The sequence below is a fragment of the Canis aureus genome, chromosome 29 (assembly GCF_053574225.1).
Source record: "Canis aureus isolate CA01 chromosome 29, VMU_Caureus_v.1.0, whole genome shotgun sequence".
Taxonomy (NCBI): Eukaryota; Metazoa; Chordata; class Mammalia; order Carnivora; family Canidae; genus Canis; species Canis aureus.
This window is the reverse complement of record NC_135639.1, coordinates 16,518,776-16,545,983: the sequence shown is the minus strand read 5'-3', so window position 1 is coordinate 16,545,983 and position 27,208 is coordinate 16,518,776. Positions and strand designations below refer to the sequence as shown.

The 27,208-nt window shown below is 35.8% G+C and overlaps 1 protein-coding gene and 1 long non-coding RNA gene across 9 annotated transcripts in view; one reads left to right on the top strand and one right to left on the bottom strand.

Annotated features, from left to right (window-relative positions):
- Positions 1 to 31: 31 nt before the first annotated feature.
- The window catches only part of NHLRC2 (NHL repeat containing 2), a 65,053-nt gene continuing 37,876 nt past the window's right edge, over positions 32 to 27,208 (top strand). For 6 of the 8 annotated variants that reach the window (XR_013367812.1, XM_077877571.1, XM_077877567.1 and 3 more), the window contains exons 1-4: positions 34 to 464; positions 3,245 to 3,397; positions 20,242 to 20,697; positions 22,888 to 23,009. Coding sequence is in view for 7 of the 8 variants with exons in the window: in XM_077877571.1 (XP_077733697.1) it covers positions 185 to 464; positions 3,245 to 3,397; positions 20,242 to 20,697; positions 22,888 to 23,009 (1,011 nt within the window). In the remaining variant the exon portion in view is untranslated. Of the gene's footprint in view, positions 465 to 3,244; positions 3,398 to 20,241; positions 20,698 to 22,887; positions 23,010 to 27,208 lie in introns of all 8 variants that reach the window. The other 2 variants (XM_077877569.1, XM_077877570.1) reach the window with 2 other exon arrangements.
- The window catches only part of LOC144301085 (uncharacterized), a 159,747-nt gene continuing 157,257 nt past the window's right edge, over positions 24,719 to 27,208 (bottom strand). Inside the window, exon 9 of the long non-coding RNA XR_013367818.1 lies at positions 24,719 to 25,434. This is a non-coding gene — a long non-coding RNA (uncharacterized LOC144301085). The remainder of the gene's footprint in view (positions 25,435 to 27,208) is intronic.

Genomic DNA, 27,208 nt, shown 5'->3' with positions numbered 1-27,208 from the left:
GGCGCTCCGAATGTCCAGCCGAGCCGGGGAAACGCTCTGGAAGGGGCGGGGTGGTTGGGGCCGGTGGTAAAAATTGCGGGCCCCGGAATTCCAGCGGTTTGTGCCTGAGCCCTGGAATGCACGGTCACGGAAAAGGAAAAGGTGTCGTGTGCGTGGAGTGCGGGGCTGGCGGAGGGTGAGGTGAATGTGCCGTTGTGAAACGGAAGGCCGGCCAGCGCTTCCTCTCGCCCCACACGAGACCCTCCCGCGGGCCCCCGCGGCCGCCTGTGGACTGTCCGGAGAGAACATGGCGGCCCCCAGAGCCCGGGGCTGCAGCCTCGCGGGCCTGCTGCCGGCGCAGACCTCGCTGGAGTACGCCCTGCTCGACGCCGTCACGCAGGAGGAGAAGGACAGCCTGGTCTACCAGTATCTGCAGAAGGTGGACGGCTGGGAGCAGGACTTGGCAGTGCCCGAGTTTCCGGAAGGTGAGGGGCAGGCTGCGGGGTGGGGACCCCTGCGGGAACCTCCCCTCGCTCGGGGCCGCCGCCCTCCCCTGAGGCGGGGGCGAGGCGGGGGGCGGGGGGTGCGACCGCGCGGCCGGGGCGCCTCGCCAGCCCTGCGGCTTCCCCCGGTCCCAGAGGTGGCCCCCCGGGGCGCGGCGACGTGCGCCTCCGCGTCCGCCCGGGGCCCGTGGGAGCCCAGCGGACCTTCCATGCCTGCCCCGCCCTTCCCATCCTCTGCGCGTCCTGCCCGCGTTCGCCGCCCGCTGTGTGCTGCCCACAGACGTCGACACCAACGGGGCCTCTCGTATTTACTCCTCCCCTACCCCCCCCCCCCCAGGTGGTATCTGTGTGATCGTGGGGGAAACTGAGGCACAGGAAGGCTGGGTAACTGCCCGAGCCGGATGACCCGGAGCCCCCGGACCGGCGCGTGTGTCAGCTGTGAACCGTTCTCCGTTCAGGGTCTTTGAACTCTGTTGTCATTTTTTTTTCTTTTTTTTTTTTTTTTTTTTTTTCTTTTTTGAAATTGAATTGATTACAGCCTATCTCCAGGGTTTGAATGCCAGCCGAGTGTTTGGACACCCGGGAGCTGATATTCCCAGTAGCGCTCTTTGGGAAAGCACATCTTGCCGTTGATAACGAAGCCGAAGCCGTACTTTGCCTTCTTTGGTTGGGACTGGCCTTGTTTTGTTGGTGTTGGCAGGTCTCCTGGGCGGACACTGAAACCACATGTATAGTTAATGGGTTGGGTATGGCCGGGGTCAGTATCTCAGCAGAACCTTGCCTTTCACAACAGTCCTGTGTGGCTTTCCAAGCCTTTTGCTCCCACCTTCCAACATGCTTTTTTTTTTTTTTTTCTTCCCCCGTTACTAACCCTCTACAGAATTTGAAATATTGTGTGTGTTGGGGGGGTGATGGCAGGAGAATCAGGTGCAAGACTGCTTATCCCGTCAAAGACACTAAGAGATGAGACACATGCGCATATTTTTTAAAAAACTTTGTAAGAAGTTAGTTACATAACATAGTGTTAGAAAGTGGCAGGAGACCCCCTAGGTTTGGGGACAGTGTTTTTATTTTCTAGTGTTGTTTATATTCGCAGTGGGTGTATTTTATTACCAGGAGATAGGACCTTAGTGACTCATAAATAATACAGCAAAATATTCGGGCTTCGTATCTGACGTAGTCAGATTTTCTGCTGGATCTGATTATTGAGCTCAGAATACTAGATAACCAGTTTCTTCTTGGTTTCATGATCGGTAAACTAGAATCAAGAAGTCATAAACATACTCTGTCTCAGAAACAGTGTACTTTGTTCATTTCTTCAAAGAGATATGTTTATGGGAAACTGTGGTATAAAGGATGATTTCAGACAGATCTGGGATGAAATCCTAGTTCATTTGTTAGTTGCGTGAGCAAGGGACTTGATTTTTCCAAGCCTTATATGACTTCCTTATAAAATTGAACCAGTATTTAGCTTTTAGGTTAATTATGTGGATTAAAGGTAATATAGCTAAAGTTCTTAGTTTGTGTGATATCTCAATAAATGTTGATGGCTTTTTAAAATTATTTTCATTGTGATTATTGTTATTGTAAAATTTATCACTATTATTATTATTAAGCCTGGTAAGCCCAATAACTGACATGTAATAATACTTTCTTTATCCTCCAGTCTAAGTCACAATTGACCTTTTACAGAAAATACATTTAAAAGACCGATTCATAAATATTTTGCAATTAAAATATGAAATATACATTAGTTTGAAGTTTTATATAGTCGATCTGGTATACAATGAACACTTTATTAAAATGCATAATTAAGAGCTCACTCTACCCTAAAACCTTACTAGGTGGGACTAATTAAGGCAGAAATGCTAGTTTGATTTGCAGATATTAATTTTTTTTTAGAATTTTGTTTTGAGTAACTCCAGTGACTGTTATTAGTCATTAACTGTTATTATTCACTTAATTCCAACCCAACTTTGGCTTTCAGTTTCTATAAACTGTTTCCAAATACTCGCTTTGAGATATAATTTAGTGGCTGCATTTACTTATAAATAATAAACTCATTATCTTTGTTTTTCTAAATTGGTAAATAGAGATACTGTACTTTAAATTTTTAAGAAAAATCTTTATAGTGCATAGTTAAAATTGTAAGTCATGCTCAAGTAATTATAAATTCTGATTTACAAAAGTACAGATTAATGAGATTCCATTTTTCTTTGGAGGGAAGGGAATACATTCTTCATCAATATTAATGTTGCTTCCATGAAATCTATAATAGTGCATTTTGCTTAACTTTGCATTTAAAGTATTTTGTATTTAAGGTCTTATTCAAATCCAGAGCACTTTAGTTCTTATGAAATTGGCTTAGGCATTTTGTATGTTTATATTTTAACACTTTGCTCCTTTTTGAGTTTAGTCCTGTCTCGAAATTCTTAAGATTGAGTTTCATTCTCAAAGCTCATTTGAACCTGATTGTGTCCTCTTAATATCTGATATTTACTCTTGTTTTTTCCTAAATGTGTTGGATCTTGCTTTCTTTCACACACAGACTATTTCACTATTTCTGAAAGAATCTAGTCACTTTTTTTTTTTTTTTACTATATTTGCATACTGCCCCATAATAGCATCTTTCCCATTTTACCCCAACCCCTCATCCCTTCCTTAGAAGTAATACTGGTTTACATACATTTCAATGGAAAGTTTTAGATGATTATCCTTGCCTTTTCCTTTAATCATGATAATTTATTTTGTGTAAATTTCAGGATTAGAATGGCTGAACACAGAAGAGCCTCTTTCTGTCTACAAGGATCTGTGTGGAAAAGTAGTCATCCTTGATTTCTTCACCTACTGCTGCATAAACTGTATTCACCTATTGCCTGATCTTCATACATTAGAACACACATACTCTGATGAAGGTATCTGCCCTTTAATTGGTTTCTAACAGACTGTCCTGGCATAGGCACTGGAGGAGTAGCTGACTCATTTGCTCATAGGAAAATGAACATTTGGCAAGACTTCAATGATTCTAAAAGTAATTTGTAATCTATGATTTAAGGACTTCATGTACCTTCTCATGAAGAGTTAAGCTTAGTGATAATGGTTTGCCTTCCTAAAGAACCAGCATTTAGTACATTTTTTCCCTAAGGTTAAGGACATAATTTACTTTCTTATGATCAAGTATTTTTAAAAGTTCATTTTGTATATTTAGACTTACCTAAATTTTTCCTATGAGAAAATGAAACTTGTGACTCTAATCTTACACTCTTCTCACTAAGATATAAAGGTTTGAAGTTCTTATTAGGAAATGTGATTAGGCTTCCTTTAATTTCAGATGACATGAACTACAGTGGAATGCCAAATATTATAGCAGATACTTTTTCTGTGACCCTGCTTTATTAAAAAATGATTTAGAAAGGTTAATGTTTTCCAAAGCACACTAGGAAATCCTCTTTTATGGTATTACAAATTCTGAAGATGTAAGAGATTACTTAGTATTTGCTTTAGAACTTTGAAATATTTTCAGATCTTTTTTCTCTTGTTTTCTTTCTGAAAAGGAGAGCATATGGGGTGAATGCAACTAATTAAAGGTTCCATTTAATTAGTCTTAAATGAATTGAAGCTCCACAGTTGGAGTGATAAAAAGAAGAGGGGATCAATGATCTTACAGTAAAAATGAGAATGGAGCATTGAAAGATAACTTAGTTTTTAAAAAGGAGTAATTTTTATTTTTAATTTATTTTTATTTTTTTTTTATTTTTTTTTTAAAAAGGAGTAATTTTTAAAAAGGGGTAATAGATTAAAATCTTCAGTACGAGTAGAACCCCTGATGCTTGTAAATTGTAATACATTCTCTCTTGAAATTGCCAGTGAGATTTATCAAGAACTCCGGTATTCCTGGTAGCTAAGTCATGTTTTCATAAATTTATCTGTATTAATTTGAGAAATAAGAGTATCTCATTACCTCCTGGTTTTGGATGCCTATGTGTCTTGGTCAAGCTCATGTAAGTAAGTGCATTTATTGAACATGTAGTATGTGCAGGGTACTCTGAACTGCCGAGGAAATATGTAACAGGAGTTGAATAAAAAGCATTATGGAACTTGAAGAAAGGAGGAATTCACTTTGCCTAGAAGCATTGGAAAAGATTTCTCAGAGGGGGAAACAGTTAAGCTGGAACTTGAAAAATGAACAGGAGTATGGCTGAAAATGAAAAGGGAGCTGGAGGAAGCTGGCTGAGGAAGTAACAGGTAAATAAGCAGGGAAGCATGGAAGAGTAGGCTTCTTGGGGAGAGGTTAGGGTTAGGGTTCAGTGTGGCAGCATTGTAGCGACTTCTGGGTAGGTGGGTTAGGTTCTGACCAGTTGTGAAAGGTTTTATTATTAAGAATGAACATTTCTTAATAGCTTAGCCTTTGTCTTCCATTGAAGATACAGAGAGATATTTAAGGTTGTTTTTGATTTGTTACAGCAAATTGTGACAAAAAACTATTTTACATACAAATACACTTCTGAGAAGTAAGATACTTGAAGTGATCTCAACACTATAACGTCAAGGAAACATTATTTCAGTAATGTGCTACTTTATGAAAAAGCTGGAAACATAGAAATATTTTTATATTACAAGGACCCATTTCAAGAAGTTCTTAAATTTGCTTCACGTGTGGGATTAACCAATTAAGTTAACCAACTACAGTCTTCTGGAGATTATCTTAAATATGGTCAATTAACTTAATCGTTTGGTAATGCTGGTAAAATAGAAATATTTTATATTTTTAAAAATATACATTCAATTCATATACACAAAAGCAGGTGTACCCAGAGATTATCACATAAAAGTTCAATAAGCTGTCACTAAGTTATTTTGCTTTCTTACAGCAATGTATCTTGTATCATTACTATCTACTATGTTTCTGAACGTTTTTGCAGCAATGTTAATAGTTCTTGAAGTGACATTCAGCAGCCTATTTTAAATTCCTTGGAATATTCAGTTCATTTTATCAGCCAGAAATGCTCAGCTAAGTGAGGAAGTGCTTATTAATTCTAAAACAGCCTGAAAATGATCCAAATTAATACCCAGTCTCTTTCCTTTGTAAAACAGCCTTTAAAATCAAATTTGTAATGGTGACCAGTATCATTTTCACAATAGCAGGAGACATTATAAATGCAGAGCCAAAGTAAAAAGATATTTAATAGTAATGAATGGTTCTGGTCTTTAGATATTTAAGGATGTAGCTGTGCCCAAAGCTTGTTATTAATAATGATTTAGCACGTTAACATTAAACGGACTGGTACCTCAGGTTTTAGGATTTTTTTTTTCTGTTTCTACTCGTGAGTTTATAATTTGTCTTTTTATACTAGATGCATCAATGGTATGTTATTATGTAATACCCAAATTTAGCACAATGGCTATTAAGGAAAGGTACTCTTGAGTTATAAGAAAACATCTATTAGGAACATGACGTATTTTAAAATGTGACTGCTAGGTATATGTTAATGTATAATTAAATCAGACTTTTTTTTAAGGATTTTATTTATTTATTTATGAGAGACACAGAGAGAGGCAGAGACATAGGCAGACGGAGAAGCAGGCTCCCTGTGAGGAGCCTGATGGATTAGATCCCAGGACCCCGGGATCACGACCTGAGCCAAAGGCAGATGCTCAACCACTGAACCACCTAGGTGCCCCTGATTAAATCAGACTTAACCCAATGCCATGGTACTACAGGATAATTGCTGGTACTCTCACTATGTAGTAGATACATTTTTCTGTTTTATACTTTTTAAAAAATTAGAATGCAGTTCTAATTTTATAATGAAACTAAACCTTTCAGTGAGTCCATTTATAATTCGATTGTCAAAGTTCCCAGTACCATCCCCAGGTTCCTTAATTCTTTAGGAGGACTCGCAGCTCTAACTTGATATAGCTAAAGGATACAAAGTGAAAGCAGCAAAGGGAAAAGATGCTTGGGTGAGGCTAAGTTCAGAGGAGACAAAACATAGGCTTCCTCCTCTCTTAGTGGAATCATACAAAACAACTTAATTCCCTAGCAAGGAGTTGTTACAGCACATTTGAAATGTTACCAGGGACTCTCATTAGAGACTCAGCAACCAAGGTTTTTATTGGGGACTGCCTAAATAGGCAGCTTCTGCCTGGTGGTATGTAGGGAAAATTCTAGAGTCCCACAAGGAAAGTAAGTGTTCAGCATAAACCATATGATTTGTACGACCAGTTTAGAGGTAATGAGTCGCTCTTATCTGTTCAGGGAATGGCGAGAACCCTCCTGAAATCCAGGCAAAGGCCAGCCATATAAGCAGGCCTTCGAAAGAGTACCAGTCAGGCATGCTATGTTAATTCTCATCTGCATACATTTTATATTTTTTTTTGCAGCAGTCCATATATTATTTTGTTTTTAAATAGATGAAGTATGGGCAGCTGGGTGGCTCAGCAGTTTAGCGGTGCCTTCAGCCCAGGGCGTGATCCTGGAGACCCAGGATCGGGTCCCACGTTGAACTCCCTGCATGGAGCCTGCTTCTCCCTCTGCCTGTGTCTCTGCCTCTCTCTCTCTCTCTGTGTCTCTCATAAATAAATAAAAATCTTAAAAAAAATAAGTAGCTGAATTATGATGGGAATATTGGTCCATTTATGACAGACTAGTTCTAGGATGTTTCAGGAGAGACACAGGGCAATGTAAGTTTTTGAAATTCCAAAAAAAAATTCAAATTTGTTTGGCTCTTTGCTTTAGTGTTCAGGGATTCTGATCGTTTCATGTTTCCATTGTTTTTTAGTATGAAACCTAAATTCCTACCTCTGCATATGCTTCTCTTCTTCCCTCAGGGTGTTCTAGCCTTAGTTCCTCAGGGTCACTGTTCCTCTTGACTTGACTCAGTGATCACTCTGCTTGGAATACCCTTATGCTTTCTTGCTTAGTAAAGTATCATGTTTGTCTTTTAGATCTTAGAATGTCTCCATTTATGATTTTGTAACATGTAAAACTCAACTGTTTTCAATCCTTGTATTTAACTAGGTTATTATAGTGTTTGTGATTAAACTATGCTTTCTACTATATATTATTATAAATATAACAATTTTGTATATATTGCTATATACAATTGTAATCTAGTACAATTCTATATATCTACATCTCTCTGAAAATAAGACCTTTGAAGCTTTTAAAATGATTTTTTGAATTTGTTATTACTAATATTTTATAAGCAGTTATTTTATATGGCTTCTTCCCTCCTCCCTCCCTCTTTTCCTCCCTCCTTCTGTCTCTTCCTTTCCTTCCATATTTTATTGATCCCTGTGCTGGCAAAAGATTCATAAAGTGAAGAATCTTTTACATTCTATTTTTTATTGTGTACGATTAACAGGAAAAAGCAAAATTTTTAAAAAATCTCTATATTTTAAGATTGACACTAAAAATGTGAGGCATCGTTACTTAGCAGTTGTCTTTGTAGATTAATATAGATGTTCTATTTAGACAATAGGATATGGTCTATATATTATATAAATACATGAATTTCTTCACTATTCATGTCCTATCTATTCATTGTTTTATTTTCTACTATGTACTAAGCACTGTGCTAGTGAAAAATAAAACATGCATTATCCCTAAATAATGATTAGGAATTACAGTCTTGTTAACTGGGGCAAGACTTATAATCAAATACTCACAAATATTTTTATAATTTCTGATTAGTGCTAAGAAGGAAAATCATAGGGTGCTATGAAAACAAATAATGGAGTTTAATCTGGAGAAATTAAGGCTTTCTTAAGAGTAAAAATTGAGTTTGAGGTCTAAAAGAAGTGTAGCTTTACTAGATGAGAAAGGGTGAAGAACCACCCTTTCCAGGCTGAAGGAGCATTGTGTGTTAAGCATCAAAGCAAGAGGAGTAATGATATTCTGGAGGAACTGAAGGAAGGCCAGGTTATTATAACACCCTGAGGGGAGGGGTGAAAAGGGGTAGAGAACATGCTGGAGAGATGAGATTTGGTTTTTATACAAAGGACAGTGGAAGATTTTCTAGAAGAGGTGACATGATGAGATTTGTGTTTGTTTAAAGATTAGTTCCACTCCCAGGTGGATAACTAATTAGTGGACGAGAGTGGATACAACAGATCTGTGACAAGTCTATTGTGCTCCCTGTGTGACATGATAATAGCGTGAAACTAGTTATAGAGAGATAAGATTAATAGGATTTGGTCATGGATTAAATATGGATGGTGAAAGAAGGCTCTTTGGTTATTACAGAGATATCCTAGGTAGGTTTTTGGCTTATATAATTGGACAGATGTTAGTGCCATTCAGTAGAAGGAAACACGATAGAAAGGACAGCTTTGGAGGGGGACGTCATGAGTTTATTTTAAATTATCTGTGAGACTTGCACTTCATTCTCCATGTGACTTCCATTGCTCTGAAGGATAATCTAAAAAAAATCCTTTAAATGACTTACAAGGTCGATCCTATCTATAGGTTTATTCTTTTTTGACCCACACTCCCCTTCGTTGTCTGTGCTTAGTCAGCTATTTCAGTCTCTTCGTTCATGCACTCTTTTTTGCATGTGTTGTTTTCTCTCCATGGATCTCCTTCCTTATGCTCTTCATCTAGTTAACACCTTTTCACAGTTCCTATCTCCCCATAATCTTTACTTCTTCAAAGAGGTGTTGGGTATGTTTATCAGAAGGAATATATATATGTATATTTTGAAGTAATAATGTATTATGATATATACACACACTATATGTATCACACATGTAAAATATATAGATATTTGACTTACAGATTCTTAATTTATTGGGTTATAATCATCACCATCATTATTTTAGATGTTCATATTGTCCCTCTTTGACAAATGGAATCCTCTTTAGGCTATCACTGATGTCCTTTTGACATGTCCTTATCATTTTTTGAGCCCTTCCTTACTTGTCACAACACAATATTTAAAGGCTCCTCTTGTACTTTCCCAGTCCCTTCCCTGAATCAGCCATTTCTCCAGGGAGCTTTGATTCCTTTAGTATTAAATATTGGGAATGGTTTTGAGAAACCAAGATCCTGTGTTTATTGCCACTGGGATGTCTTTGCTTCTGGTCACTCTAAACTAAATTTAAAATTTACTTAGACTAGTCCTCCCCACTCTCCATGAGGTTATGTTATTCATTTGAAGTACAACTAGATACATTTGTTTATATTTTTAATTTTGGTTTTGAAGATATAAAATTTAAATATGGTCCTGAAAGTCAGAACCATACAGAAAGTATAGTTCCATCTACTCATCTCTTCTGTTTCCCTTTTCCTTTTCTTTACATCCCATTCTTCCATTCTATTGTCTCTTTAAAAAAAAAAAAATACTAATGGTGACTTACTCTAGAGGTTTTTGTGCATTTTGCTTTTTTAAATATAGCTATGTATCCTGGCAGCCACTCCATATAGAGAACTTCCTGATTATTTTTAATAGCTATGTAGCACCTCTTTGTGTGTGTGTGTGTTGTAATTTATAACAATAAATATTCAGTCATTGCCCTATGTATTGACCATTAGGTTGTTTTCAATATTTAGCACTTACAAACAGCTTTGTGAATATGTCTTTATATCACTGGTGGCATATCTTAAGCGTAAGTTCCTAGAAGAGGGATTGCTGGGTCAAAGTTAAACGCATATAATATAGTTTTACTGGGTATTGCCATATTCTGCACCAGGAGGGTTGGTTGTACTAGTTTGCATTCCTGCTAAGACGGTGTGAAGGGTGCTGCTTTCCCCACTCTTGCTCCAGTAAAATGTATTGACATGGTTTTTAATTTGTACTGATTTAATAGGTGAGAAACTGCATCTTGGTGTAGTTTTATTTATATTTTAAGTAAATCCTACACCCAACATGGGACTCAAACTTATGGTCCTGAGGTCAAGAGTTGCATGCTCTAATGGCTGAGCCAGCCAGGTGCCCCTTGATGTATTTTTAAATTGCATTTTAGAGTGTGATTGAAAATCTTTTCATGCATATTTGTAGCTATTTATTGTAAGTGGGGTTTTGTCTGCCATTATATACTCCAACTGATTATTGTCTAGGTACATAAAAACTATTTGTTTTTATCTGTTAATTTTATATTCTGCTTTCTGAGTCTTTTACCAACTTGGTTTAGTTTTATGATTGATTCTCTGTGGTTTCTTGAAAATGCAATATTATCTGCAAAGAATTTTTCCAAATCTTATGTCTATAGTTGATTTCTATTCTCTAATTTGGTTGGCTAAAAACTCCCTCCCACCCCCAAAAAAATAAAAATAAAAACTCCCTCCCAGTTCATTATTTGATAGTAGTAAAGACAGTGGGCATCTTTGCCTTGTTCTTTATCTTATTGGAAATACATATCATTTTTCTCTGTTAAGTAAGAGGCTGGTTTTAGGATTTAGTTTATTTGCTCAGTTAACGAAATATCAGACAAAATTTAAGTAAATTATATCTCAATATAACTGATGTTAAAAACAGGAATCTATCTCTCCTATTTCTGAGTTTGGAGGAGAATGGAAGCCATCTCATTTTGAATCTCTTCACTTATCTCTTCCTCTCCTTTTAAATGTAAAACCAAAAAAGAGTAACTAAAACCACACTTGATCATTCATTCAGTAATACTAGGAGACAAAGAATATCATGGCCCTCAAATTATCTGTAAGTTGAGAAATAAACTGAATTCCATTAAAAGTCCTCTTCCTGCAAGCCTGCAAGTGCTAGAACGGGAATGGGAGAGGCTTAAAAGACTCCATGAAAAAAAGAAGAGTGGCTCAGAGGTCTTGGGCGAGGCATAGAGTAACCTCCTTACCAGTAGAAAGAGAAACTCCAACACTAAGTGCAAAATACTGAACACAGGTTTAGATCATATCACCAGCCCTTGAAAGAGTAGGGGCTTAAGAACGGAAGCCTCAGAGAAGCATTGCTTCTTGTAGGGAATCAGATACAGAGGTGTGATTTTCTTTGAAGATACTACTTCTACTTAAAGTGAATCAATGAATGAGTTGGGAAAGTTAAGGATCTTGCAGAAAACAAAGAGTTATATATATCAATCTCTCCTTCCAACAATGCTATCCAAAAATGAAACTTCACAGAAAAAGGGAACTATCAGAAAAGTGCACTCTCACTCAACCTAGGAGCCTTGTCCACAAAATGGGTGGGAATATTAAAAAGCAGATCTCATCCATATAAAACTGTAAATAGCTGAAAATGTGATTCAGAGTTGAAATGTAGATTAACTTCTTAAAAATGATCCACAGAATTGACAAAAACTGTAACACATTCCTCTATATTGAATTATATATCCTCAGACATAATTTAGGAGCAATGATAAAAGGATCTTGAATCAGAATTTCGAAAACTAAGAAGGGAATTGTGCCCCACCCCCCAAACCCCTGCTGCCGCTGCCCAAAGAGGTAGGAAATGAGTGGTGATTGAATTCTGAAAAGAAATAAGAAGATCAGAAATATGTAAGAAATAAAGACTAAATTACAAGGTGCCCAAGGGGCAATGAATTCATATAAAAATGTTATAAGGGGCATTGAAGTAAAGCAGAAGGTAAAACAAACTTAGAGAATGAAAATAATCTAAAAAAAAAAAAAAAAGTAAAAACAGGAAATGATTGACTAGAAAGACAGGCAGAGTCCAACATAAGACTGCTTGGAGACTGAAGTCAAAAATCATAACAACTAACTAAAACTAATATGTAAAATTAGAATCCAGTCTTGGATTCCAGAAATAAAAGAAACCTTGAATCTGCATATTGAAAGGAACTACCAGATACCAGGGAAAATTAACACAGAGCAACAGCCCAAGAAGTATCCTACTTGAAACTATTACACTTTAATGATATTTTAAAATTATCTTCAGCGCTTTCAGGAAAAATGATCACTTTTAGAAGCATGTAAATTAGATGGGACAGACTTTATACAAATAACATACAGAGCAAGGCAGTGGTACATTTTCAAGAATCTTATATAGAGAAACTACAAACCAAGGATATTATATCACACCAGCTATCTTTCAAGATTCAGTCAGGGTTATGGAAAACCAGTTTTGAATGTCTAAGAACTCAGAATCACCTGTGAATAGATGCACCTGTGAATCTAATTTCTGGTAAATCTACTTGAGAAACACCTTCTAACCAGGGGTGACTAAGGAAACTGCCAGATGGATGGATGAAGATATCATATATGTGTATTCATGATGAGGAATAATAAAGGATTTATTATAGGCACTTGACCTTGTATAGTTGTAGGAGCTGTATATCTAGTCTACATGTGACTGTTACTTGTGCGTCTGCTGCCTCAACTAGAAATCAGCAGATCTGGCAATTGAAAAGGAAAGATGGATATGAAATAAGGGAGAGCAAGAGCAGACTGCCACCTGCAAGCATGACCTGGAACCCAGGTAAACTTCAACCTAAATAGTGAGGTGACCAACAGAATTAAGTCGGTGTCCTTTGCTGTGGAGCTAAACATTCATCTGATGCAGGAGTTGGAGAAGCTGAGGGAGGAGATCTGGCAGGAGCTGTGGTACAACTATGGGGTATAGATAGCTCCTATCCCACAACCAGCCACCAAGGTGAGACAGCAGATAAGCTACAAAGTGTGTGAAATGCAGTAGCATGTGGTGCACTGCACCAGTCCTCCAAGCAAAAGAGAATATGGCACCTGCTCTTAAACCTCCGAGTTTGCTCATAAAATCTCTCTTACGGGAGAGGATAAGAACTAAGCCGGGAATAGAATACTGGAAAACGGTTCCATTTTAGCTAAATTGGCAAAATATAAATCTGTCACTGGTGGGTAGAAGAATAATATAAAATCATATAGAGGTAGAAAGAATACAGCTAAAAAGAGGGAAAAAAGAGGGAGAGAATGGGAAACAAAACTATTGATTATTGTATATGTAACAGGTGGGAATTAAAGGATGCCATTTAAAAATGATTGACCAGGGGTGTTTGGATATCTCAGATGGTTGAGTGACCGACTCTTGGTTTTGCCTCAGTTCAGAATCTCAGGATTGTGAGATCAAGCCCGGTGTCCGGCTCCATGCTCAACATGGAGTTTGCTTGAGATTCTCTCTCTCCCTCTCCCAATGCTACTCCCCTGGCATGTTCTCTCTCGTTCAAATAAATAAGATCTAAAAAAAAGATTGACCAGGTAATAAAAGGTTATGAAAAGTAGAGTTTGATACTTTTAAAAGTGATAAAAAACTTTAAGGCAAAGGTAACCACTAGAATAAAAATACAAACCCTCCTAAAGTCCAAAGAAATTTTTTTAATTAAGTTTTTTATTTTAATTCCAGTATAATTAAGATATAGTAAGTTAGTTTCAGGTATGCAATATAGTGATTCAACAATTCCATACATAGTGTTCATCGTGACAAGTGTACTCTTAAGCCCCATTACCTATTTCACCCATCCTCCCATTCTGCTCCCCTCTGGTAACCGTCAGTTTGTTCTCTATAGTTAAGAGTCTGTATTTTAGTTTGTCTCTTTCTCTCTTTTTTCCTTTGCTCATTTGTTTCTTAATTCCACATGTGAGTGAGATTGTATATTTGTCGTTAACTTACTTTACTTGTCATTATACTCTCTAGCTTCATCCATGTTGTTGCAAATGGCAAAATTTCATGCATTTTTATGACTGAATAATATTTTATATGTATATATCTATCACATCATTTTTACTCCCAAAGAAATTTTTTCACAAAAAAGGACACACCATATAGAGAAACATAAACAAATATATATGCATAAATTACAATAGAGGATAATATGAAAGAATTGAGATCAGACATACCAATTGTGTCAATAAATGTGAATAAGTTTAACCTCTTCTGGAAAGAAAATATCCATCAATTCCTATTTATTTTCTATTTATATCTTTGTTATTCTTAATCAGGAATAGATGTTGGATTTTGTTTTTTCTTTTTTGCACCTCATTAATTCTTGGCTTTATTTTCATTTCTTTCCCTGTGCTTGCTTTTGGTTTGTTTTGTTGTTTTCCTCGATTTTTTTTTAAATTTTCATTATGATAAGTGTACTCTTTAATCCTGTCACCTATTTCACCCACCTCCCCTCTGATAAACATCAGTTCTCAATAGTTATGAATCTATTTCTTCATTTGTTTCTCTCCTTTTTATCCCTTTGCTCATTTGTCTCAAATTCCACATATGACTGAGATTATATGGTATTTTTCTTTCTCTTACTTATTTCAATTAGCATTTTACTCTCTTAAATATTGCAACTGGCAAGATTTCATTCTTTTTTATGGCTGAATAATATTCCATTGTATGTATATACTACATATTTATCCATTCATTTATGGAAATTTGGGCTGCTTCCATAGTTTGGCTATTGTAAATAATGCTGCAATAAATACAGGGATGCATATATCCCTTTGAATTAGTGTTTGTGTGTTTTGGGGGTAAATACTGGGTAGTGTGATTACTGGCTTGTAGGGTAGTTGTATTTTTAATTTTTTAGGGAACCTCCGTACTGTTTTCCACAGTGGCTGCACCAGTTTGCATTGCCACCAACAGTGCAAGAGGGTTCCTTTTTCTCCACATACTCACCAACATTTGTTTCTAGTGGTATTGATTTTAACTATTCTGGCAGGTATGAGGTGATACCTTTTTGTAGTTTTGATTTGCATTTCGCTGATGATAAATGATGTTGCGCATCTTTTCATGTATCTGTTGGCTATCTAGATGTCTTCTTTGGAAAAATGTTCATGTCTTCTGCCCATTTTTAAATTGGGTTATTTGTTTTGCGGGTGTTGAGTTGTATTTGTTCTTTCTATATTTTTTATCCTGTTTATTGGACGTATCATTTGCAGATATCTTCTCCCATTCAATAAGTTGACTTTCAATTTTGTTGATTATTTCCTTTGCTGTGCAGAAACTTTATTTTGATGTCAAACCAGTAATTTTCGTTTTTATTTCTCTTGCCTCAGGAGATATACCTAGAAAAACATTGCTGTGGCTGATGTTAGAGAAATTAACAATTGCCTATGTTCTTGTCAAGGATTTTTAGGGTTTCAGGTTTCACATTTAGGTCTTTAATCCATTTTGAGTTTATTTTTGTGTATGGTGAAAGAAACTGGTCCACTTTCATTATTTTGCATGTAGCTGTCCAGTTTTCCCAGCACCATTTGTTGAAGACACTGTCTTTTCCCCATTGTATAGTCATTCCTCCTTTGTCAAAGATTAATTGAGCATGTAATTATGGGTTTATTTCTGGGTTTCCTTTTCCATTGATCTTTGTGTCTGTTTTTTTGCCAGTACCATACTGTTTTTATTGCTGCCACTTTGTAGTATAACTTGAAGTTTGGAACTGTGTTACCTCTGGTTTTGTTTTTCAAGATTGCTTGGCTGTCATTTTGTGTGGTTTTGTGTGTGTGTATATTTTCCTAGATTTTTATAGCAGGGTGGTTAATTATTTTAATTTTTTATATAAATGTTTAAGACTTTGTTAAGACTATGAATTTCTTCTGTCCGTGCATTAAGTATACCCCTGTAAATTATGATATATAGTATTTTCATTATCATTTTTTTTTAGAAATTCTGTAATTTTGACTTCTGTCTCACCTTTCTATCAAGTTGATAGAAAATGTTTAAATCTCTAAGTGAAAAGCTATGAGATAATGGAAAATATATATATTGGTCTCTGGCCTGAGTTCCTGGTACAGAGGTCCTAAAACTCTTGTGACTTCCTAAGTGATGAAAACACTAGGTTATCTTTTGTTTTAATATTTGTTGGGGTTTTTTGTGTGTTTTGTTTTGGTTTTTTACCCCAGTTCTTGACAGAGTTCTTGAATCTCTTCGAATTTCCTGGGAGATTAACAATGTGTTTCATTCTGAAGGGACCTTTGGTGGGCTTTCTGGATGGGAGCTGGTCACCAGAAGGAAAGAATAATACATGATAGAAGCTTGGGATTTTCAGCCCACACCCCGTTTTCCGGAGAGGGGGAAAGGGGCTGGAAATGGACTTAATGATCTATAATACTTATGTGATGAAGCCTCCATAAAAATCCCAGAGGTACGGAGTTCAAGAGCCTCCAAGTTGGCAAACATGTGAATGTGCTGGGAGAGTGGAGGCCTTGGTGAGAGCATGGAAGCTCCACCTCCACTCTCAGAACTTGTCCTGTCAGTTGTCCTCTGTCATTTGGATGTTCATCTGCATCCTTTATCATATCTTTTTATAATAAACTGTTAAACATAACTGTTTCCTTGAGTTTTGTGAGCTGTTCTAGCAAATAATTGAATCCAAGTGAAGAGTCAAAGTAATCTCTCAATTGACAAGTCCAACAGAAGTTGAGGATTACCTGGGGACCTATTACTTGTGGTTGGCATCTAAAGTGGCAGAGTTGTCTTGTGCGATTGAGGCCTTAACCAATGGCGTCTGTACTAACTCTGGTTAGTATCAGAATGGAAACAAAGGACACCCACTCTGTTTCACAGATAATTGCCAAATTTGGGGGGGGAAACCCCATACTTAGGATGTCAAAGTGTTGTGAGTGTGGTCATATTGTGAGAATAAAGGAGAAACACAGAAATAGTGTGTTTTTTCTAAACAGAAGACCTTTTGGGGTGCCTCCATGGCTCAATTAGTTTGAGTGACTCTTGATTGCAGCTCAGGTCTTGATCTCAGAGTCATGAGTTTGGGCCTTTTGTTTTTTGTTATTAATATCCAGTTCAACTGTATTGTGGTTAGAGTGTGTTCTTTGTTTCCTTTGTGTGGTTGGTGTTTTTAAATACTCTGTGTATACTTCAGAGGAGAGCAAAATGTATTATCATGGTACAGTTTGATATGTATCAATAAGATCTACCTCACTGTTTATGTTAATTTGGCTTTCTATATATTATTTTTTGTCTACTTGACCTGGTTCACACTGAGAGTAGTGTGTTTCTGCTTTATTGAGTTGCTTTTATTACTTGGTACATGGATATTCATTACTGTTTTATCCTTGTTATGAATGCTTTTTGCATTAAAATGGTTCTTTGTCATTTAATGCTTTTAGGCTTGAAATCTACTTGTCTAGTATTAGGATCAAGACCTTTGTTTTGCTTTTGCTTGCCTGGTGCACATTGGCCTATCCCTTTATTTTTAGCTTTTCTGGTTAACTTTGTTTTAGTTGTATTTCTGATATGCAGAATGTATCCAGATCTTTTTTCTTTTAATGGATGAGTTAAGACCATTCATATTTACTTATCATTATTATGCATAATCATTATATGTATTAGCTTTTATTTGTTGTGTTTCTTAACACAACAAATTTTATTTTACTAATTGCTTTAGTTAGAAAAAGTTGTATTTTTTTTATTGGTTATCTTTGAACTTACAACTTGTAAAAATGATAGTAAACATTTCTTGAGCTTTCACACTATACTAGGTACTATGCTAAATACCTTATAACAGATTATCTCTTTTAATCCTCAAAACTGACCTATGAGGCAGTTACTATTATTTTCCCAATTTTACAAATAAGAAAACTGATGCCCAGAGAGGTTAAGTAACTTGCCCAAAGTAACTCAGCCAGTAGTAAAGCCAGAATTTGATTACAAGGAATAGGACTCCAGAGCTAATGATTTTTGGGGGGGAAAACTTTATTGTTGCATAATTGACACACAGTAAACTGCACATTTTTTAAGTGTATAATCCTTCCCACTCCTCCCCCCCTTCTTCCCAGTGCCTAAGCAAACAGTGATCATTGTGTTGTTTTTGTATGTATCTTCTTTCAAAATGTTTGTGGGTTTTTTTTTTTTAATCTCTCATTTATGATGTGTCTTAACATGCTTTTTTTTAAATCCTATTTGGAGTAAATTTCTTCAATTCTTGAACCTCTTAAATTTTGTAAATTTGTATCTTCAGTCAAATTTTGGAAGTTTGGGCATTAATCAAATATTTTTTCTGCCCTCATCTATGATTCCAAATCTACATACATTAGATCTTTTGAAACTGTTCCACAGGTCCCTGAGGTTTTGTTCATTTGTTTTTCAGTCTTTTTTCTTTGTGTTTCTTAGATTGGATAATTTCCATTGAGTTTATCCAGTGAATTTATTTTAAATAGGTATTTTTGAATTCAAATATTTTCATTTAGTTCTTTTTTATAATTTCTGTTTGTATTTCCTATCTTTTCATTCATTTCAAGTGTGTTTTTCTTTACCTCATGGAACATAGTTATAGTTCCTTTAAAGTCTTTTTCTTCTAATTCATACTTCTTTATTTTGGTGCTGGTATCTGTCACTTGTTTTCATTGGCCTTCAGCTTTGCTGGTTGAATGTCTAAGTTCTAAGTTCTGTCTCCTCTTTTATCAGCTCTGCTCTCCTTTCATCAGCTCAGCAATTCAATTCTCCATATTTTAAGCTTTGGCTGTGTTTTTGCAGGCCTGCCTCACAAGTGGTGTATAGTTTAGGAGTTAAGCCAAGATAGTGTTCATACTCAGAAACGGGGAGCCCCCTTCTCAGCTCTCTTCCCTTTGGGGTTCCCACCACATCCTTCAGTCTTGCTGGCTCCTTGGGCCAGAAAGAGGTTTCCATTGTTTTCACCACCCTCATTGCTTCCTGACTGGGGCCTACCTCGGTGTAAAGCCATGAAGTGGAAAAAAACATTGGAAACTCCCCTTCAGGGTTTGCTTCTTCACGTTTTGACCCCTTGTTAGCAATTTTTGACAATTTTTAGACAATTTACAGTCTTTGTGTATTTTCTGGGTCATTAGGCAGGGGTATGTGTACATGTGTGATGTTTTGTTGGGAGTTAATAGTTGCAAATGGAAGAATGAGCTATCAGGAAATTAAACCCCCCAATTTGCATGGTTTTATTTTTTCTTTATGCTGATGTGCATGGTTTTTGATGAGTGTGTTGGGGAATTATAATTTACATAGCCATTATTACCTGTGTTACCTTGGTAGTCAATATTGAGTTTTTTCTCTGAATCCAAACACTTTTTACTTTTTTTCCTATATCTTTTTGACATACTATGTTGATTAGGTAAAAGAAGTATCTTGTTCTTTGTTTTTAGCAGTTCTGCTATCTATAATTCAGGCTTGTTTTAAGAACTATATAATAGGAGTTTTAATAAATCAAAGACCTTATATTATAGAAACATCTTGTTTATATTTGTTCCATTAATCTGTAATGTAGGTAGGCCAGAAAAATCTAAGAGGATAATATAATGATAAATATTAGCAAAAAATAGTCATAGTCACTATGAATTTCAATGGCACTTATAATAGGTAGGGGATAATAACAATATTTCAGTATCTTCATAAGAAATTAATGTGTTTTTTAAAAATTAAGACACAAAGAGGTTCAGTCCTGAAATAACCACATGATTTTGATCACATATATTTTTACATAGTTACCAAGACTGTCCCGAGATTTAGATGTTAATTTTTTATGCATGTGTTTATTTTTTTTTTAAGATTTATCTATTTATTTATTAGAGACACAGAGAGAGTCAGAGACACAGGCAGAGGGAGAAGCAGGCCCCATGCAGGGAGCCCGACGTGGGACTTGATCCCGGGTCTTCAGGATCACACCCTGGGCTGAAGGCGACGCTAAACCGCTGAGCCACCGGGGCTGCCCTATGCATGTGTTTAAATGCAGTTGAAGACACTATTTTAGGTCTGCCTTTAAAAAAAAAAAGGCAAAACAAAACTCTTGTAGTGTTTATTAATGACTCATAACCTAATGTATGGATGATGACATTCAAACTTTAATACTTCCTAATGTTTAACTTATAATTTTTCCCATTTAGATGGTCTTCTGATTGTTGGTGTTCACTCAGCTAAATTTCCAAATGAAAAAGTCCTGGATAACATTAAGAGCGCTGTTCTTCGATACAACATCACTCACCCTGTGGTTAATGATGCAGATGCCAGTCTTTGGCAAGAACTAGAAGTTTCCTGCTGGCCAACTCTGGTCATACTTGGACCCCGTGGAAATATGTTGTTTTCTTTGATCGGAGAGGGACACAAAGATAAATTATTTTTATATACTTCCATAGCTTTAAAGTATTATAAAGACAGGGGACAGATCAGAGATAATAAAATTGAAATAAAACTCTATAAAGATTCATTGCCACCTTCACCATTGCTGTTTCCTGGCAAAGTAACAGTGGACCATGTTTCTAATAGATTGGTAATAGCAGACACTGGACATCATAGAATTTTGGTCGTCTGGAAGAATGGACAAATTCAATACATCATTGGAGGTAAAGTTTGCATCTAATTGTGATACGTAATATATTTTATAGTAAAAAAAATAGCTTGAGGAAGTGTATTAAAATTGAAATTTATCACCCTGGTTTTAGATCTAAAACAGGCTTTTATTGATATCTACATAGTTAATAAAATCTGTTAAGTACATTCTTATTAATCCTGCTTACTCAGGCTGAATTGACATCTAGTAACATAATAGCAAAGAGAAAAGTAATTCATCTCTTTGCAGTCCTGCTTTAATAACATATGCAGCATTAGTACTAAAGTAGGCATATCTGCATTCCTAATGCAAATAAACTAGTCTTTTTTTTTTTTTTTTTTTTAAGATTTTATCCATCTGTTCATGAGAGACACAAAGAGAGAGGGAGAGAGGCAGAGACATAGGCAGAAGGAGTAGGCTCCCTGCAAGGAGCCAGATGTGAGACTGCATCCTGGATTCTGGGATCACGTCCTGAGCTGAAAGCAGATGTTCAACCACTGAGCTACCCAGGTGTCCCCAAATAAACTACCCTTATTCCTAAAGCCTAGTGTTATTCTTAGTGTTCCTAGAGATTGTTCCCCTAGCTCTTGGATTTTTCACATTTCTTCTTTTTCATTTTTATTAGAATATGTGTTTTGTGTTTCTTTCATTTCAGCAACTTGATGTTTGGGTTTACGATGGGCAATTATGAGAATTGTTGCTCAAAATTTATCTATTATAATAGATTGAGTTAAATGGTTAAAAGGGTTTTAACTATAATTTTCAAAATAATGTAAATGAATATTTTCCTTTGTTAAACAGAGAAACCATCAGCAAGCTATCTTTTCCAAGCATATTTTTAGGAATGATGTTCTCTTGTGATAAATTAAAAGTTATTCTACAGTAGTTTTTAAAAAGAATTTCTGTGATCAGATACAATTAGGAAATATTAGTTAGATGTGGTTTAAGAGACTTTTATTGGTGGTGATGTCACTGTACTCCTCAATCTTTTACTCTGCTTATGTACCTCATGAATATTTAAGAGAAGTTATAACATACAATATTTTCCAATCTGAAGTGACTAGGATACTCTCCTTTTTTTTCCCACAGGGAGCTCCCATTAACAACAATAATAGTATTATTAATAATGGTAATAATAGCAAACACGTATATGCCCGGCATTATTCTAAGCACTTTACCCATATTAATTTAACAATTTAACCCTCACAGAGCTATGAGTTAGGATATATTCCATTTTACAGAAGAGAAACTGAGATATAAAGAACAAGTTTAGATCATCAGCTAGGAAGAAGGTAGAGTTTAAACTAAGTCACTTGGATTCTTGAGTTCATGTTCCTAGCCACTACATTATATTACTTCTCTTACTAACATCTAGGACAGTGGAGTTCTGCAAAGTGTAGTTTGGGAGTGCTGACTTAGAGGCTTTGAATGGCTTATTCTCTGGTCACAGAAGTAACAGTTACATGTTTATGTTGTGTACTCTCCACCCTTGAAACTCTGCCTGTATTAGAGAAGCTGAGAAGTAGGCCATTAAACCAGTATCATTCTTTGTTTCTCCATGTGTTTATAGGATACTGTAGAACTTTGTGACAAAGTGAAATAGTAAATATGATGGTTTCTTAACCTGAGGTACATAGGCTAGTTAAGAAATGCTTGAATGGCCTTCAGGATCTAGGAATCCCGTGAAATTGTTTGTGACATCTTATGGGCACATATATTTTTCTGAGGAAAGAATTCATAATTTTCAATGTATTATCAAGGGAGTATATCTTCCAAAATTAAGTCATTCATCTAGATGTGAAAAGATTAAAATTATTTTTAATGCTTTCTAGTCTAGGTTATAGATAATTAAGATAATTTTAAAAATATTCTCTTCTGATGGATACTACTAAAGTAACCATTATCCACTAAGCCCTGTCATTAGCAAAACTTATTCTTGAGAAAAACATATCTTGGGAAACAGTTTTTATGTGGAAGTATCATACTACTTATATTAAAATCCCAGTTTTAAATACAAATTTTATTTATTTTGGCAGGATTTACATATGTTGTAAAATGATTACAATAGGTTCAACTGACATCCATCTTTCCCTATAGATACAATTAAAAGGGGGGGGGGAAGAAAAATATATTTTAGGGGGGTTTACTTTGAGATAAATTTTTAAGTGGAAAAAAATTGTCTTGTGACTATCTTGTCTTTTAGGACCCAACCCTGGAAGAAAAGATGGAATATTTTCAGAGTCAACTTTTAATTCACCACAGGGTGTAGCTATAAGGAATAATATCATATACGTAGCAGATACTGAAAACCACCTTATAAGAAAGGTAATTTTCGATTTTAAGTAAACTTTTACTACTTCTAATTGGAAAAAAATTATATTTACTTGCTACATTAAATATTTGAAATGAGAGGGTGATGCTTAAATCCTTCAAATCCTCTTTGTTACGCTTTTTTTGGAGTTAACTGCTTTAGTTTTATTCTTAGGTGTCTTAATTTCCTGTATATCAGCCTGTAGTTGTCACAGAAGACAAACCTACCAATCAAGTCCTTTTTTTATCCTTTGTTTCAAAGTGCCTAATCACCCCAAAGCTCCTTATTTTGAGGTATTTTCTAACCACTGTTTACAGAGTGAAGCTTTGTCCTTTTTTTGGTTAAAATTTCCTCAAACAAACAAACAAACAAACAAACAAAAAAAGCATACCACTCCCACCTCCCTTCAGCTCTTATGCTTTGCCTGGAAATACGTATCAGTCAGTCTTAAAATTTGTTTTACCTCATTCCAAAAGTTATTTATTAAAAATGAACTAATATGGGAAGCCCGGGTGGCTTAGCGGTTTAGTGCTGCCTTCAGCCCAGGATGTGATCCTGGAGACCTGGGATTGAGTCCCACGTCAGGCTCCCTGCATGGAGCCTGCTTCTCCCTCTGCCTGTGTCTCTTCCTCTCTCAGTGTGTGTGTCTCTCAGGTATAAATAAATAAAATCTTAAAAAAATAAAAATAAAAAAGAACTAATACATAAAGGTAAAAAAGGTTCATATCATCTGTTCTAGCTCCCCAGAGGTAACCAATCATTGTTAAAACTTTTATCATTTTAGTAATTTTTTTTAAAAAGTCAGCTGAATTTGATTATCCTGAATTAAATATTTTAAAATTCATGTTCACAAATTAAATGGCTCTATATTTTCTTATACTGTTCTCACCTGATTTTGGAATCAAGGTCACACCAACTTCATTAAACGAGCTAATTAGTTTTTGCTCTTTTTTCTGTTTTTTGGAATAATTTGTCTAATATAGGAATTAATGGTTTTTGAATATTCATTAAGACTCCGCTGTAACATCATCTGGACCTGTGGCTTTTTGCAAAGAGGAATTATCTTAACAGTTTTTGATATATTTTTTAAATCAAGATGGATTTCAAGGGCCCATCCCTAGCTGCCTGTTGTATTTTGCAGATTGGGTTCAGTTAAAATACAAATAAGGTTACATTGATGAATATTCTTTACAATTTCAGGAGATTATAGAAGAGCCACTAAAAATAATGCAAGAGGATACTGCTTAAATCAATGTAACTCACCATAGTAACAGAATAAAAGATAATAACTATGATTGCTTTGCTAGATTAGATATTAAATGCTTTTTAATGTTTTTCTATTTATGATAAAATTAATAAACTTAAAACAAGTATCCTCAATATGATAAAGAACATCTACAAGAAGCTTATAACTATGATTAATGCAAAATAGTGAATGCTTTTCCTCCAAGACTGGGGACAAGGGAAGGATCACCATTCTCACCACTCCTGTTAAAAGTTACCCCCAGTGTAAGTACTAGCCATTGTGATGAGGCAGGAAAGAGAAAAGGCATACGCTGAAAAAGAAGAACTATCTATTTGCCAATTACATGTCACGTACATAGAAAATTCTAAGAAATCTATAAAAAAACTACTTGAACAAATAAATGAATTTAGGAAGGTTGCAGAATACAATGTCAATATAAAAAGATGAACAGTATTTTTATATACTAGTAATAGTAAATTAGGTTGGAATTTTTAAATTTTATTTACAATAATAAAAAATACATAGAATAAATTTAACAAAATACATGCAAGAACTGTATACTTTAAACTCTAACATTACTAAGAAAAAAAATAATCCAGTAATTGGATTGGAAGACTCAATATCCATTCTCTCCAAATTGATCTGAGGATTCAATGCAGTCTCAATCAAAATTCCATCAGGCTCTTTTGTTTGTTTGTTTTAAAGATATTGACAAGCAGGTTCCAATATTTTTACTTGGAGGTTGCAAAACAAAGGTTTACTGTATCTAAAACAATCTTCGAAAAACAAAGTTAAAAGACACACTATCTAATTTCAAGACTTACTCTAATACTACACTAGTCAAGACTGTGTGGTACTTTTACAAGGATAGATGTATAGTTCAGTAAAAAAGAATAGAATGTCTAGAGGGTACCTCATAACCTACACAGTTACTTGATTTTTCAAAAAGCATCGAAATAATCAAGGGAGAAAGGAAAGTCATTTCTACATATTGTACTTGAACAACCAGATACTCATATGTAAGGAAAAAAAGAAACATGACCCCTACTTCACACATCAAATACAAACATCAATTCAGTATTCATCAGAGACCTAAATATAAATGTTAAAACCATAAAGTTTTTTAGAAGAAAACAGAATTTTTGTGACTCGCAGATTGGAAACGTTTCTTAAAGACCGAACACAGAAAAATCCTAAAAGAAAAAAATGATAAATTTGAATATATCAAAATTTAAATCTTCTTAAAATTTACTGTTAAGAAAATGAAGACAAGCTACAGGCTGTCAGAAATTAGTCACAACAATTTACAAAACATATCTGAAGGGATTAGAATCCATGAAATATAAAGTTTCCTACAAATAAGTGGCAAAGATTTAAAGACATTTTTTCAAAAGATGTAAGAATGGCCACAAACTCATAAAGTAATCAATATCACAGGTTAAAAAAGGAATGCAAAGTAAAACCACAATGAAAGGGGCACCTGGATAGCTCAGTCTGTTAAGTATCTGCCTTCGGCTCAGGTCATGATCCTAGGGTCCTGGAATGGAGCCCCGTATCAGGCTCCCTGCTCAGTGGGGAGTTTGCTTCTCCCTCTGCTGCCCCCTCTGCTTGTGTTCACCTTCTCTTCCTCTCTCTCTCTCACACACAAATCTTAAAAGAAGAAACCACAATGAAATACATCCACTATAATGGTTAAAATTAAAAAGACCAAAAATAAAAGACAACAAACACCGTAGGTTGACAAGACAAGGATGTAGAGCAGTTGGAACTTGCATACATTGTTGGTGGAAATTCAGAAATGATAGATCACTGGGGGAATAAAACCTTTTGGCAGTTTTGTTTTGTTTTAATCAAACTAATCCTATACCTGCCCTATATAGTCCTGGGTATGTACACAAAAGAAGTGAAAAAATACATTCACCAAAAGGCTTATATACAAGAATATTGAAAGCAACTCTGTTTGAAGGCCCCAAACTGGAAATAGTCCAAGTATCCATCCGTAGAAAAATAAGTAAATGAACTGTGGCATACTCCTATGATGGAATACTGAACAAACTACTTATATATGAATAAATCTCAGAAACCTGTTTGGTAAAAGGCTCACACGCAAGAGTCCGTACTTTTTGGTTCAGTTTATCTGAAGTCTTAGAAAAGATCCATGATGGAAAAACAGTACTCTGCCTCTGGGGGTAGGAGTGATTGGAAGGAGGCTTAAGGGGACTTAACAGAATGTAGATCTCATTCGATATCTTTATGTAAGTTGAGGCTACACAGAGGAATGCATTTATGAGAATTCATTGAACGATACATTTAAGGTATGTGCATTTCATTGCAAATTTTGCCTCAAGAAAAAAAGGAACTGAAAAATATGGAACTCTTGTTAATTTTAAGTATGCAGAGATATTTAGGGTCAGTGTACTCTTGTTTACAGTTTACGTTGAAATGCATCAAAAAGTGTAAATGAATTGAGGGACAGATAGCTCAGTCAGATACATGATAAAGCAGGTAAGTGAAATGTTTATATGAAGTGGTGGGTGTATGGATGTTTGACGCAAAATTCTTTCAACTTTTATGTTTTTTTTTTTTTATTTTTTTTTTATTTATTTATGATAGACACACAGTGAGAGAGAGAGAGGCAGAGACACAGGCAGAGGGTGAAGCAGGCTCCACGCACCGGGAGCCCGACGTGGGGGTTCGATCCCGGGTCTCCAGGATCGCGCCCTGGGCCAAAGGCAGGTGCTAAACTGCTGCGCCACCCAGGGATCCCCTCAACTTTTATGTTTGTTTGATAATTTTCATGGAAAAATGTTGGGGGAAAGGTCTCAGGAGTTGAAAACCAAAGCATCTTGTTTCAGTAGACTTCATTATCTTAGTTTATAAAGTAGAGGCAGTATAATGTAGTAGAGTTAGAACTGCCTGGGTTTAAATCCTAGATCTCAACATACCAGCTATGGGATATTGGGAAAG